General features: G+C 34.0%; 1 protein-coding gene across 1 annotated transcript in view; it reads left to right on the top strand.

Annotated features, from left to right (window-relative positions):
* The window catches only part of LOC105251592 (laminin subunit alpha-1), a 142,460-nt gene that overhangs the window by 52,449 nt on the left and 74,150 nt on the right, over positions 1-15,861 (top strand). Inside the window, exons 5-13 of the mRNA XM_025413615.1 lie at positions 3,149-3,385; positions 3,864-4,025; positions 4,368-4,664; positions 5,684-5,944; positions 6,038-6,291; positions 6,538-6,772; positions 7,659-7,885; positions 8,294-8,481; positions 8,694-8,978. Coding sequence (XP_025269400.1) covers positions 3,149-3,385; positions 3,864-4,025; positions 4,368-4,664; positions 5,684-5,944; positions 6,038-6,291; positions 6,538-6,772; positions 7,659-7,885; positions 8,294-8,481; positions 8,694-8,978 — 2,146 coding nt within the window. The remainder of the gene's footprint in view (positions 1-3,148; positions 3,386-3,863; positions 4,026-4,367; positions 4,665-5,683; positions 5,945-6,037; positions 6,292-6,537; positions 6,773-7,658; positions 7,886-8,293; positions 8,482-8,693; positions 8,979-15,861) is intronic.

Below are 15,861 nucleotides of genomic sequence, written 5' to 3'. Positions count from 1 at the left end.
TGAAGCGACGTTTATCTCTTACATTCCATTAAATTGTCATTATTATTGTCATTAAAAAAATTAAAAATTAATACAATATAAAATTTATTATAAAATATTACCTGTATTTATTGAAATTTCGGATAATATTAAAAAATATTAAAAAATTAAAAACATTTATAAATTTAATATTAAAATCTAATATAAAAAAAATTTAAGATTTAATCTAATTAAAAAATATTTATTTATTAATAAAATTATTATAATATATAATTTAAGAAAATGTATGGTAATATTAAATTTTAATAAATTAAATTTTTTTATAATTGTAGAATTTTATTTAATATTGTTAATTAAAAACAAAATTTTAAAAAATACATTAAAATTTCGATTGACAAGATTTTTTTATTCATAAGAAATTTTATTCACTTTTGTAAAATGATAACAGAATATGTTGCATATATCCTGCCTTTTGTGTCGTTTGCCAATATACTTTGATATTCCGAAAATCGAACAAGCTTTTCGCGAAACTGTGGACGTGCAAATACAATATACGATAGAACAGCTATCATGTCATTCATGCAACGCTACGTTTCCGTCACATATCGTATCACTGCAACTACAGAATGGCCATTGAACTCCATGTAGTATTTTGCTCGCGGAATTTTCACGATATTCCCTCATCCGATATGAGTCACGAGTACAAGTTCATTCAGCTGGTTGTTGAATCGAATTATTGCATCGTGAAAGTGCAATGGCAGATACAGCTAGATGCAAGAAAAAAAACGCGTGCAACGATCGAGAGTCTACGGATATTCACGATTTTTTGTCTATCAATAACTGGGAACATTGCAGAGCATTGTGTCGTTATCAATTCTGTACATAATTATTAAAGTCATTTTAGCGTTAATGTCTTATCATCTCGAATACGTTCCGGACAATTATATTTAATTCATTTTTTTTTGTTAATCTTGTTAAAATTTCAAGAACCTTTCACATCAACTTTATTTAAAAAATTCCTTAAATTAAATTATGTTCAGAAACTAGAGAAAAAGATAGAGAGGAATTAGACTCTCAGTTTTATTTCTTTGTTAAAGAAATATGAAAAAATGTTTCTTCTTATTAGAAGATTTTAATGCTTTTTTTGCAAAAGATTTAAACGCTTTACGTTATCTTGCGGTTCATTTATGCGACATAAATCTTCTCTAGCTTCATTAAAGCTTTTGTCTGGAAACATTGGCCTTCCCACAAAAAACACATTATCCCAGCCCTGCATTTATGCAGTCATTTATTTTACTACAACATCAATATATATCTCTCTTCGACTAATGATTTCTATTTTCTTAAACGTATCCCGCTGCATATGAATTAGAGGAGCAATTTCCACGAGATGAGATTTAATCGGGCATGTTTGTGCAATTTTCGAGCAGTATATAATTTAAGACTTATAACCAGAAATATGTAAACATATTTTATAATTTATTAATATTTAAACAATCGATTTTTCTATGAGCGTGATTTCTCTTTAATCGCTTCACAATTCGAATATTATCGATCTTCTTCTTTTAATGAGGGGAAGATTGGTCAAAATATTATGTCATGAAAATTAAGGCCAGCTCATTCGATAGGACTCACCTGACAGAATTCTATCTTTTAATTTTTCATCTTAATTCGAAAATAACGGTTCCGAAACATTATAATTCCCGATGAAATATAATTCGGGTTCGTTAAATCGGGGCAAGGAGTAATTGCAGAAACCGAGACTTGCGATCGCCGATCGCGAACTGGGTGGCCATTATCGCCGGCAATAAATAATATCGAGCACGTGTTAACGGTGGGGAAAGAGGGAAGGGGAAAATATCTCGATTGACCAAAGTAGTTTGTTCGCTTTTCACATCAATGATAAGACCACACACGTGTTAACCTTTTCGTTCACGTGACATGAAATACGGTAAAATCGGGGCTCGCTAATCTCGCAATTTATTTTCGGCGCTAATTTTTCGTGCGATTTTTTCGGCCCAATTCAACGTACGTCACGATAATTGCAGAGTCAATCGAAGTAATTCTGACAGAAAGGGAAATATTTATTTGACGATATTAACAGTCGACATTTATGATTTTGCGATAATTATTAATTTTATCGTTGGAAAGCTTGGTATTACAATTAATTAGAAAATTTTTAATCTATTATACATTATAATTCAAGTATCCCGATATATGCGTGATTTATATTTTTAATTGGATAAAAGAAGTTATTTTTCATTTATCGAAGGAAAATCGAAGAATAAAATTTACAAAATTTATTCAAATATTTCAATTGTTTGTAATATTCGTAATTAAATAAAACTTGTTTTCACCACTGTTATGGTTATGTGAACGATTTTCTGGTCGCAAACGCTATTTTTGCAACGTTATGACGATTGTTGGATCCTTGAGTCGAAAACAAAGAGAGACAAACACGTAAACCGAGTATAAAGTCCAGAGCAATGAAAACTTCGCTTTATGTGCGGTGATATAGTTATCCACGATTATACGCATATCGTTGACTCACACTCGGATAAGTGTAACCGCGACTATGAAGTCCCATCTTTATGACTTTGTAATAATAATCGTGGTGTAAGCATCCGGACAGCTTGTTGTAATATTATTATTCAATGCATCAATTCACGTGATTACATAATCGATAATTCAATCACTCCCAATCTTACGTCTCGATGCTATTATATTTTATTACATATCATAAAATATATGAAATGGCAAAAAAATCAAATGTATAAAATAATTTAATTTTTTATTCACAATCTTACGTTAATAATAAAAAATTATATATTAATTTATATATAAATAAAAATTTATTAATAATTAAAAAAATATTTAATGATTAAAATGTGACAAATCGGAGAAATAAAACGGATGAGATAAATCCTGAGTCACTCCGCGATAAACAAGGACGTCCATAAATATCTCTGTTTATCGCGACGTGATTCAGACATTTTTTAGAGAAAATTAGGAAAAAATCGTGTATAACACGACCGGTAAATGCCTCCTTACATTGCTCTATCAAGAGCAATAGATCGCCCGCATTCGCGGTACGACTCGGAGATACACATAATCTAAGAACGTGAACGTTTCGCGGCATCTGATAAGCGCGTTTCGCGTTATCTTTCAGCATCAAGAATGCCAATGCGAGCGCCACACGTGCGGCGAAAGGTGCGAAAAATGCTGCCCCATGTACAATCAGATTCCTTGGAGGCCGGGCACAGCTGGCAAGGGCTTTCACTGCGAGATGTGCAACTGCAACGGCCACGCAACGTCCTGCGTATACGACCAGGAAGTGGCCGACAAGAGAATGTCCATGGATATCCGTGGGAAATACCGAGGCGGTGGCGTGTGCGTCAATTGCACGGTGAGACGATAAAAAATAACGCAGAACTCTCGCGATTTATCGCACGTATATCCCGAAGACGAATGGTTTTCTATTTACGAGAATAATTAATTATAGAGACAGAGAGAGATAACTTGCTTATTCTTGCACATTTTTTAAATGTTTTGATATTTTCTTGAAAGAAGATCTGCTCTACAAAATATGTTGGAGAAATACTTGTATAAATACTTGTATAAATACTTGTGTAAAATATTTATATAAAAAATTACACTAACACAAAATACTAAATTTTTGCATTTTTTAAAAAAATTGTATTTCTAACTAAATATTATAAATATTACAATATTTCTGCAATATGTCAAGTATTTCTACAATTCAATGTTCAATAATGAAAGTGTTAAATTAAAAAAAAATGACGAGGGATTTTTTAAGAATAAAAATATATCTTTCGTAATATATTATTCGCATCGATAATAATTATTTGTAAAATTTGAATTAGGATTACACGACTGGCATCAATTGCGAAAACTGCGAGATCGGCTATTACAGACCGAATGGTATTACGCCTGATGCACCAGAACCATGCCTGCCCTGCGACTGCAATATACATGGTAGTACAGGCTACTGCACTCCCGATGATTCCTATACGCGTATGGGAAAGGTAATTTCTCTATCAATCTCCCATAAAAAAGAAAGAAAAGTATTTAAAATAAATTTAAATAAACTTATTAATATCATTAAAAATTTCAAAAATCTATTTCAATTTATAATTTCTTCTTTGCGTGTGAACTCTGACATCCTTTTAACAAATAAAAAAAAAACTTTTTTGGAATAAAGGATTTATTCACGCATCTTTCTTTCGTCACACATGGTATAAATTATTATAACTATTTTCGCGGAAAAAATATCATCATCGATCATTTATCCCGAGATAATTTCTGCTTTCACGATCGATCCTAATCGATGCAAAGAGAGAATGTATCAGCTTTCGTGATCTAAACAGGTAGCGGGCGCCTGCGAGTGCAAGCCAGGATATTCGGGGTACAAGTGCGATCAGTGTGCGGCCGGCTATCGACAGTTTCCCGATTGCATGCCGTGTCCCTGCGACTCCCGCGGGATTCTGCCGTCTCACGATTGCGAGGGCGATTGCTTGTGCAAGGCCAACGTCGCCGGAAACTTTTGCGATCGATGCAAACCGGGATACTTTGCACTCACGAAGGACAATCTCGACGGCTGCTTGCCCTGTTACTGCTTCGACGCGACAAATCGCTGCACCACTGCCAGATTATCGTACAGCATGGTGAGTCTTCTTTTTTTTTTAAAGATATTCTTCTCGAATCGAGAAAAAGAGTGATAAAAATTCTGATATTCTTATCATTTCAAATTTTCCAAATCAACAGATTTGGAAAATTTGAAATGATGTTGTTCTCTGGGTTTTCTTTTCCCTATTAATTTTTTCCTATATTAATTTTATGTGTTATTTATTTGTACTTTTTGTTATTTTTTTGCATTTTTTGTCACATATTTAAATTAAAAAATGAATTAATTAATTATTTAAAATGATAATTGAATGACAATCGCGAAGAAGAGAGAGAGAAAATGCAATAAAATTATTTTTTCAGATAAAGTTGAGATATATTTGATGATTCGTGTTTATTAAGACATCCTGTTAGCGAAAATCGTTATTCTTGAATAATTTTATATGTATCTTATATCTTATATATATATATATATATATTAAATAAAGATTTATTCATATTTATCAAGGAAAATCTCGTTTGTCGAGTGTCGAGGTTGACAGGTGTAAAATCCAGAACGATTAGTTGACATTCTCCTTCGGGCATGTTGCTTATTTTAAGACGTTTATGTTTGGCGACGTTCTCATCTCGCGCGATAAATTGGATAAAGGGACAGTTATCGGTCCCGCCGATAAATTGCAGACCCGCAATTACGTTGACGATATAATAGCATCGGATTGGAGCGAACAAAAAACGCAAACTATACTGTAACAAGCAATAGGCATAAAACTTCTCGACGCATATAATTGATCGAAGCAAAATTTATTTTCAAAAATCTTTTACTGAGAATCTGAATATGATATTAATCGTGACATGTATAAATTAATTAAAAATATAATTAAATAACTTTATATTTATTCGATTATTATTTTTCTTCCTCTTATTAACTGTAGCTTTGAAAGACGGATTAGATTTTTATTTTTAATTCCATATAATTAATCTTTAATTATAGTTGACGTCTCAATCCACATGGATTACTACGATGTAATAAACGTGAAAAACTAATTTACACTTTTCTTAGGTTTCTACGTTAGAAAACTGGTTGGTGACCGACATGAACGCATCTCGGCCAGTCGTTCCCACCTTGGACGCGGACAACGGATGGCTGACCATAGCAGCGTTCGAGGTCGAATACGACAGCCCCTTCTGGCTGGCGCCACAGATCTACACGGGAAATCGCGTATCCTCCTATGGCAGCAATCTCACGTACTCGGTTACGTGGGTCGTCATGCGAGGCGACACCAGCGGCAAACCCACTACGGAGCCCAGCGTCATCCTAGTGGTAAATATCCGGTTATCGCGTATCCCACGTGATGTAATTCAAAGTTCCAGGGGAAAATAAATATATAATGACGCGCAATTTCTTTCTCTTCAGGGTAACAATGGGATGCGCATAGCGTACGGCGAGGAACAGTACAATGGTCAAGAGGCTGAAATCACTGTGCCTTTGCGAGAACAGGGCTGGTATCACGTGCGAAGCGAAGTTCAGGACATTTCGACGAAACCGAGGTTGAGGAGGACCGAGTTTCGCGGCGATCCTGTTACGAGGACGCAGATGATGCACGTTCTCGCTGATCTAAAGTATCTGATGATAAGAGCGCGTTATCATTCGGAGCAAATCGAAGGAAGGTGTGAATCGACAATGTTTTGTTTCAATTCTATTGTGTACACTGAGAAAAAAGTCGTTAATTTAACTAAACGTATTTAATTAAACTAAATTTTAAAGTTAGTTATCATTTCTTTAATTGAAATATATAAATATTTATTTGATTTAAATACTCCAGCCAAAAAAGTGATAACTAACTAAGCATTTAGTTAACGATTTTTTCTTAATAAACTTATACTAAATATTACTGTTATTATTTTTTTGTCCAGTCTCCAATCTGCCATATTGGCGGTGGGCGAATTATCGTCAGATGGCGAAACCGACAGTTTAGTCGAAATGTGCGAGTGTCCCGAAGGATATGCGGGAATATCCTGTGAGAGATGCGCTTGGGGATATGTCAGCGTGCCGATCAATAGTTCCAATCATCAGGATCATCATATATGCGTGAAGTGCGACTGCAATAATCACTCGGGCTCCTGCGATCTCGTGATGGGTGAATGTGGGGTAAGTTTTGATGAGTTTACTTTAATATATATATAAAATTGAAAAACACAAGTAAAAAGTATATCGTGGAGAGAAATAAATATATAAAGAATATTATTTTATTGTCCATAATTAAAATAAATGACGAAATCAATGCAATAAATATAAATTATTTCCTAGCGTTAATATTTACCCAGACGGCACACATGTCCAAAAGACATCTTAAAGACGTCTTAAAGTCCTCTAGATATCTTTAAGACATCTTTTGGCCTTTTTGTGCTGTCTGGGTAACTAATTGTAAAATATTGAACGTCAATTTATATTAAATCAAGTGATTAAACGCTTTCTTCTTCTTGAAAATAGATGATAACTGCACACATGATAATATGAGAAAAGTTCTCCAGTGTGCAACTGACTTAACGTAGACATGAACCCTGAAAGATTTGAACGTTGCGGTTATATTCTTCAATCGGTATAGTAGATTACTTTAGATATTTCTTGCATTGATCTTGCGAACTGCGTCTATAGATCACAAGATCGATCGATCGCGCGAACTAATTTATCGATTTCAATTTTTAATTTACTGTAAAAAATATTCGCATTACACAGGTAACAATACACAAGTAATGTTACTTATCTCCTAGAAAGATTTTCTATTTCTTAAAAATTAAAGATTTAATAATAAAAAATTAAAGTTAGGCTTTTTCATTTTTTCTCTTACTTATTTAAATATAAATAATTAAATTATATTTATTAGAATTTTTCTATTCAAATTGCTTTCAATAGATTCAATAGATTTCTTTTAACATTTGGGGATTTCTTAAAGAAATCAAATCTTTTGAACATAAATTAATTTAAACTCGTATCAATCACTGTTAATTTATATTTTCTGCATAATTTCATGAAGATATGCGAACACCATACTGTGGGTCCAAAATGCGATCGTTGCGCTATAGGATATTACGGTATCGCAACGAGAGGCACCAGTGAAGATTGTAAGAAATGCGCTTGCCCACTTTCCATCGAATCCAACAATTTCAGCCCGAGTTGTCAGCTAGATGAACCGACTGATATTAACAGTGGATATGTGTGCACGCAATGCCCCGAAGGCTACACCGGAGATCATTGCGAAAGGTAAAGAATCTAACCTAAATTATTTATATACGCCGAAAGATTTTTCTTAAAATATAACTGATTTTTCAAAATATAATTAATAGTTAATTTAATAGTTAATTTAACTTTATCAAATCACTCAAAGCAAATTATTCATTTATTATGATTTTTTATGAAATTTTTTTATATTTAAGAAGTTATATCTATAGATCTATTACAAATTTATAATTTATATCAGAAAATGAGTACTATAACGTAAGAAATAAGTATCTTATTTTACCATGACTTTTTATAATGATTGTAAATAATAATTATTCAATCATTTTTTTTGCAACAATCAATTTTGAAGCAACAATCAATTTTGCAAACAATCATTTTATGATTAAAATGCTATTATTAAGAAGCTTTAATTTCGATCTTGGTTAAAAGTTGTGATGTAGGATTTTACGGTAATCCTGTGACTCCCGGTGGCACTTGTCAACGGTGTCCTTGCAACGGTGGTGCCTGCGATCAGGAAACAGGTCGCTGTTTAGAGTGTCGCGGCAATACCGAAGGCTGGAAATGCGACAGATGCAAGGAGGCACATTTCGGGAATCCTTCGGAACAGAATTGCATGCGTGAGTATAATCAGTTTCACACCTTTTATATTGTATCTTGCAGCAATGCGACTTAAATATTGTACAATGAAAATCGTATGAAAATTATATGAAAATTTATACATAATCGGAAATTTCTGCTGCAATTGATAGTTAGATATTAGCCAGTACAAAATAAATTAAAATACGTTAATGAAACGTATAATTATACGTATAATTTGTTTGCACTTTAGCGTGCAACTGCTCTCCCTTCGGTAGCAATTCCGTCCAATGCGACCAGAAGACTGGTCAGTGTCTCTGTGGACTTTTGTTCATCGGTCGTGACTGTTCCTCCTGCATCGAAGGCTATGGGAACGTGACTGCAGGTTGCCGGGAATGCGACTGCGACGTGGGTGCCATGAACGACGGACTCTGCGATCCCGTAAGCGGTGTGTGCAGGTGCGCGCCAGGAGTCATCGGCTTCCGGTGCGATCGTTGCGACGTGGACCACTATGGCCTATCGGCGGAAGGTTGCAAGGGTAAGTGCTGCCCATTGCATGCTCTTTTTACCTTAGCTTCTCTTTTGCTGGAATGCAATAAGCCATCGCGTAGAAAGACGTCTAGTTCCGAGGAATTTATTTAGGAATTTATTGTAATTTTTTAAATCTCCTCGAAAAAAATTTGGAAGCGAAAAAACGTCAAATATTTCCGGACATAATTTTATTTAGTAAAATTAAGAAACAAATTTAGTAGCATCATCTTGGAAAAATTAAAGAACTAATATTTTTTTCATTTGTACGTTTAATTTTAGTATAGACCTTTATTAAGATGAATCTAAAAAATCACGCGAAAGCTTGATGAAGGAACCTGTAAGCTTCCGCATATTTTTCGATAAATAATGGCCGACAAGCCGAGCCGCGTGTAACGATCATTAACAAGTCTAATTACTTTCAAGAGAAAATCGCATCGTTACGCGGCTTATGCGCTCGCTAGTTTTGATAGCTGCAAAGTTTTTCGTAAGTTACTCGAAGTATCTCGTTCTCAGGGCTGTATTTAGTGTGAGACCACAATATACTGCGCATAAATTAAATAATCCCACTTTCTCTTGTCTCATAAAATAATGAAATCGCCAATTTAAGAGAGTGTACTTTAATATAATATATTTAAAAAATATAAAACGAACGAAGATTTAACTGCATTTTATCAGATTATGGGGGAACTGTAATTAATATAATTGATTTTTCATAAATAATTTAAAATGATAGTAAGAATTGACAACTTATATGCATATATTTGTTATACGTGTCTACAAAGATTGATTACGATATTGATGGTCTCACCAAGAAAGAGGGCCCTAGACCAAGAAATGTGCCAGTATGAAGGCAGCCCTGTACCTGCCAGCCTTAGTCGAGACGCGAACATGAAGAGTAATGCGCGGCCCTTCATCTTACTCTAACGCAAAACCCGAGATATTTATCCCGGCCGTGCTCTAAGTACGCTGCACTTATCCGACCTGACAGCAGCCATGATTTCAGAACGTTGCCTGAGATTTACGGAGCTGAAATATTCTTTCTACCGCTCGCGGAATTTAATTTACGGTCATATCTATTGTACGTTTTTTGGATCGTTAAACGTTTTATCGACCTTTGCATATGTCCCCCCTCATCTTAAATCATCCAGAAACAAATAAAGATTTAAGATTTCGGAAAAAAATCAAAATTTTAGGAAAGAATTGAAATTTTGTTATTTTTCTAAATATATTTATTTATATCATATATGTCAATCATATATGTATAATTTTATTTATTTTTTTATTAAATTTTATTAATTTTATATATTTTTTCTGAAAAGAATATACAAGAAAAAGTTTCATAAGAGACTTAAAAACTCTTAATAATTGATGTCATTGACGTTGACTCTCCAGAAATTTATCTTGAACATCTTGAACTACACGTAAACGATTTAAATCAACGACGAAATTGAGTACACGTAGATGGATGAAGACGATTAAACGAAGTGTCGGACAACTTCAACTCCGTGTCGACCTCAAAGGCGATGCAAAAAGCTGAACGCTACCGTGTAAATTAGAATCAACAGACAGAGAGACGTCGCGAAAAGCACCAAAAGCAAAAGCTCACCGCGCTGGATAACTCGAGCGTGTCGCGGCGTAATAGTCCGGTCGCATTTACATAAAACGTTATGAAGACATTTACAAGCGCGGTACGAGGTGCCGAGAAAACTCGGATATCGGACGGACATCAGAATTTAACGTCCTCGACGAGCGAGACGAACGATCTTGTAAAATCCGAATACGCCTCGTCGTGGCGGCGCTTTTACAATCCGGGCAACAAATTCCGCTCGAGATCGCCACCAGGCTACCACGAACAATCCCATAAATCGCAATCATTCAGCGCATCGTCTTTCTCTCTTTCTCGTCACTGTGCTGATAACCAGGGTTCCTATCGCTCACATAATGTACGACCGCCCGTTATAGTGAAAGAATCGTACGAACTCAATGGAGCGTGATATCGTCTCTCCTTAAAGTGCTAAAAGTACGACGCGTTTCTCCGCGATTATTATTATTTTTATTTTATTAGCTAATTTTCTTATTATTTATTTTATTTAATTTTCTGATTATTATTTTTCAACAACAATTCGAGAAAAGAGCAATTATTTTCATATTGAAATAATCGCTGAACGGATCGAGTTCTTAATATCTAGTAAAATATTCATTTTTTTATTATCACCTTAATACTTTTATGTACAAAATAATGAGAGGAATCAATTGGTGTAAAGACAACACACAGTTATTTTTAAGAAAAAATATGTAATTGTTAATTGCAAATTACATATTTTTTCTTCGGAACAATTATGTGTTTTTTTACACCAAATGATTCCTCTCATTATTTTGTACATAAAAGTATTAAGGTAAAATAATCGAAAAATAAATATTTTACTAGATATTTTATAGTTTAAAATTAAGATATTATATGTGATGTCGGTGTGGGGCTGAATAGCTCAGTGATAAGAGCAGTTGCCCGGCAAGCGAAAGACTCGGATTCGATTCCCGATTCAGCGACTTCGCCCCGATTCTCGTCTACGTCTCTTCAGGGTTTTATAGAATTCTCAAAAATGAGAATCTATATCTTGGTAAATGCACCAAGTAAAATATATGCATAGGCCTTTTGTTATACTATATGGGTCAGCAGCTTGATCATAATTTGCATGTAATAACGATATTGTTCAGTTGAGCATCGCAAAGTGCCTTTCAAAGTGCGAGTTCCAACGTATATAATTTTCATTCACAAATTATATACATTCGTATAGTAAATAAATGCGTTTTTATATTATTTCTATCCGCAGGGTTTATTTTAATTCTCTTCTTTTTCACAAATGTCACATATTGAAGTTGAGTTCATCATATCGAAGGTCAGTTAAAGTATGAGGTTGGTTAAAGTATTTTTTTTATTAATTTCTAATTTTTAATTTTTAATTTTTTTAATAATTTTTAATTTTGTATTTTGTAATATATATAAATTAGGCTCTGTAATGTATTAAACAACAATTCGAGAAAAGAGCAATTAAGAGCAATTAAGTCGCTGAATCGGGAAACGAACCCAAGTCTTTCGCTTGCCGGACGACTGCTCTTACCACTGAGCTATTCAGCCCCACACCGATACCTATCTTGCCCAATTGTTGAGATAATGAGAACGCGATTAGCTCCGCGTAAATTTAACAAAGTAATATATATAAATTAGGCTCTGTAATGTATTAAACAATTCCCGATTCAGCGACTTCTCCCCGATATTTTTCTCGCCTACGTCTCTTCAGGGGGGTAAAGAGGGGTCTTATAGTATTCTCGGTATTGAGAATTTATATCTTGGTTAATGCACCAAGTAAAAATATAGGCATAAGTTTTTCACTCGTTTTAATTTTCGCGAATCACTCATCTTTAAAAAATTTTACGCACTACCATCCGCGGTGGCTCTTAATTGCTCTTTTCTCGAATTGTTGTTTAATACATTACAGAGCCTAATTTTTATATATTACTTTATTATTTTTCAATTTGCATTTTTTAATTTGTATTTATTATTTTTTTATTTTTTTAATTTTTGTAATTGAATTATTATTTTTGTAGTTTTCTGACTATTATTTTTTTAATTTGTATTTTTGAATTTGTATTTATTATTTTTTAAATTTAATTATTATTATTCTTTTAACTTTCTGATTATTTTTTTATAGTTTGCTCGATAGAAAATTAGCGAAAATTATATGACATATTTCGATATAATTAGAATCATCGTTTTCATTATAATATTTACATTTGGATTTCCACAAACAAGCAAAGAAGAAAATTCATAATTTGAATAAGTAATTTCGTAAACTAAAAAATACTATATATATTAGTATATCAAAAATAAATTCTGATTATTTTTTTTACAATGTAATTTTGCGTGGGGTTATTCTTGTGACGCGAGAAAAATTTTAAAAATCGAACGTTATTTTATCTCTTTTTTTCTGCAAAAGAAAAAATCGCGGAGAGGGATGATGAATTTCATCGGTAATGAGGATTGATTGGAAAATCGATTATTTATAAGCAATAAAGGTTCGTTCGAGCATACGTCATAAGTGCCTTGAGATAAGTGCAGGTAGATACTTTGCGAGAGATATGACGTTCACGTGAGTTTCTGGTTTACTTAGATCTAGCTCGTTTCTTTATCCCGAGGCTCTTCTCTCTCTCGACAGAGCTGTCCGTGATGCTAATTAACTTCCTGCGATGGGATGCCACCTACTTCTTTCTCTCGTTCGCGAGTGATACGCTCCGTTTAACGTGCACTGGTGGCGTAAACGACAGTTGATGCATCAGTCAGATTATTACTATCAATCGCGGAAACACAGCCATTTCCAACGCGCATGCCGCACTTACGCACGAATTCAATCATGCGTATCCTTTTAAATAAAACGTAAAGAATTTTAATTTTTGGAGACAGTTTCATTTACATTTATAATCGCCTTTTGAAATTTAATTTGTGTGAAAAGTACGAGATTTTCCATTTTGTTTTGTATTTTAGTCGCACAGTTATTTATGATAAATTATTAATGAGATTAATGACATATTAATTCCTGAACTTTTTCCTTCATTTTTTTATTAATTGCAAATCATTTCCGAGACATTTGCATCGAAGAAAATTACCTCGCGCACATCTTAGTGAATAACATTAACGGCGAGAGACAGCATTACGTATTCGCGATTTTGATATCGAGATATTGCGAAGTAAACGGAATGTGTTTTTCCTCGAGAAATTAATTCGATGTGCACGAGACTATCGATAATGGACCGTAAAAGTCACGTCGCGGATGCTCGCTCGTGATTGACCGGCGAAAGTTTAGAAACATGCAAATCGACGCGAGACTGTCAGAGAGACTGTCAAGTACGAGATATGCGTCGCATTGAATGCTAATCACGAGATGACAGCTCGCACAAGGAAGCATTAATCAATCATTGTTTCACAAATCTCTGGTTGCTTTAATTAAATATTCTTTTCTATAGAGCCGAGTGTACACTCCCTTTTCCGATTTGTAATGATATTGATTATAGTTACCAATCGGAACTCGCTGTTAATAACCTCGGAATCTTGTTCTGCAAGTTAAATATATCTTCCACCGCCGTAATTTTTTTTTCGTTTGCTCTCCTATCCTTAGTTATGCGAAAGGGACTACTCATGCGTGAATAACGTAGGCGGGCCGCGATCGAGAATTCTAAATTTTAAATCGCACCGGCATCGCTTGTACGTCTCAAAGGTTCTCCGGGTAATATCTCTACGATTCTGCGATACTTGCAAAATCATCTCGATTGTATTGTTGAGCGAGAGAAGCGGGCGAATGTCAACTTGCAGCGACCCGGAATAAATTACGATAGTGTCGAAGAAGTTCTATCTGTGATTTTAGACGCTTAGAAAATTGAGAAAAATATATAGAGAAGGATATTGTCATTGTGCCATTAATAATTTACACAAATAATTATTAACTACAAAAATTATATATTTTGAAGATAATTTAAATCGTTCACACTCACATCACTAATTTAAAAATTCTCTGAAATTGGAGTCACAAAATTTTAATTCTTTTTCTTAATAATAAAATTAGATAAATTTAAAATTTAATTGATAGTAATTTGTATTATCAGTATTATCGGATAAAAAAATATTTTCGAGTAAAGATTCGAAGAAGATAATAAATATTTGGATGTAAAAGTTAAGCTTATGAATTTTATCGTGGATGTAGAATAATTTGAGAAAATATTTTTACATAATACATATAAAAAATTAAGTCACTGTTACCTTGACGGTAATGACTATATCTCTTGTTTATAAGTGCATTTCTAGATTTTCGATTTTCCTAATATAGCAATATATGCGATTCTCTGAAGACTTCTTCGAATCTAACTTGTTAGTGTCAGCCATGTACATTAATACAGCTTATATAATCAAATTCAACGGAGAATGCGAATATTAAGCGGCGCAGTTAAGTAAATTAAGCAACCGGTAGAGAAAGAGAATATGCTTGCTTTTGCTTAGCGAATTCGTTCGATCGGATGCCAGCCTTATCCTAACTTAAGCGGCATAATTAACCTAGTCGACGTTCGTAAAGCGCGGCGCGCGATACTCCACGATGGAGCACCTTAATAAGGTCGTATTTATCCGTCGCCAAAGACCGGAATTGCGGCTAATAACGTGCCTCTCGGAATCTCCTCGTTCTTATCTCGCGATGCAGCGAAATCTCGCTCTTATCGGGATAAGCGCCAAAAGATAAGACTGTTTATAAACTGGAAGAATTTGTATGGAAAAGCACCACGAGATTATGGGGCAAAAAATGTTTATCGTAAGATTCTTTAATAAAAAATATACGCAATTCTACGAATCTTTGAAATCATATCTTATATGAATACTCTCAATGTCTAGAATTCTGTGGGATTCTATGGAATAGACGGGTTTGTGAAACTACATACAAGATCGCAAATAATTATAGATTCGAGTGAAAAAAAATTCTGTGGTTTCGGATTCAAAACGCAAGCAAGGTACAATCTCATCGAAAGGGTCAATCTCATCGAAAATTCGCAGAATTAAGGATCAGAAATTGTATATTTCACGGAATCCGTAAAGGATTTATATGACACTAAAATATTTATCTATAATAACTGGAGAGCGAGAATTTATGGAAAATTTATGGATGTTGGGAAAAATGGGCGTATCGAGAGAGAGGCTCAATATTATAATTTTATTTCAAGTTTATTTTATATCGACACTCTACTTCGATAGGATTGTAACATGAAATTTAGATAAATAGAGTCCTACTGTACATTATCCGGACGTACCAGAATAACCGCTGCCACGCAGGCTGCTGATGCGGCCGGGACGCAAT

The sequence above is a fragment of the Camponotus floridanus genome, unplaced genomic scaffold, assembly GCF_003227725.1.
Source record: "Camponotus floridanus strain SB8 unplaced genomic scaffold, Cflo_v7.5 scaffold7, whole genome shotgun sequence".
NCBI classification, from domain to species: domain Eukaryota; kingdom Metazoa; phylum Arthropoda; class Insecta; order Hymenoptera; family Formicidae; genus Camponotus; species Camponotus floridanus.
This window is presented reverse-complemented; position numbering and strand designations above follow the sequence as displayed.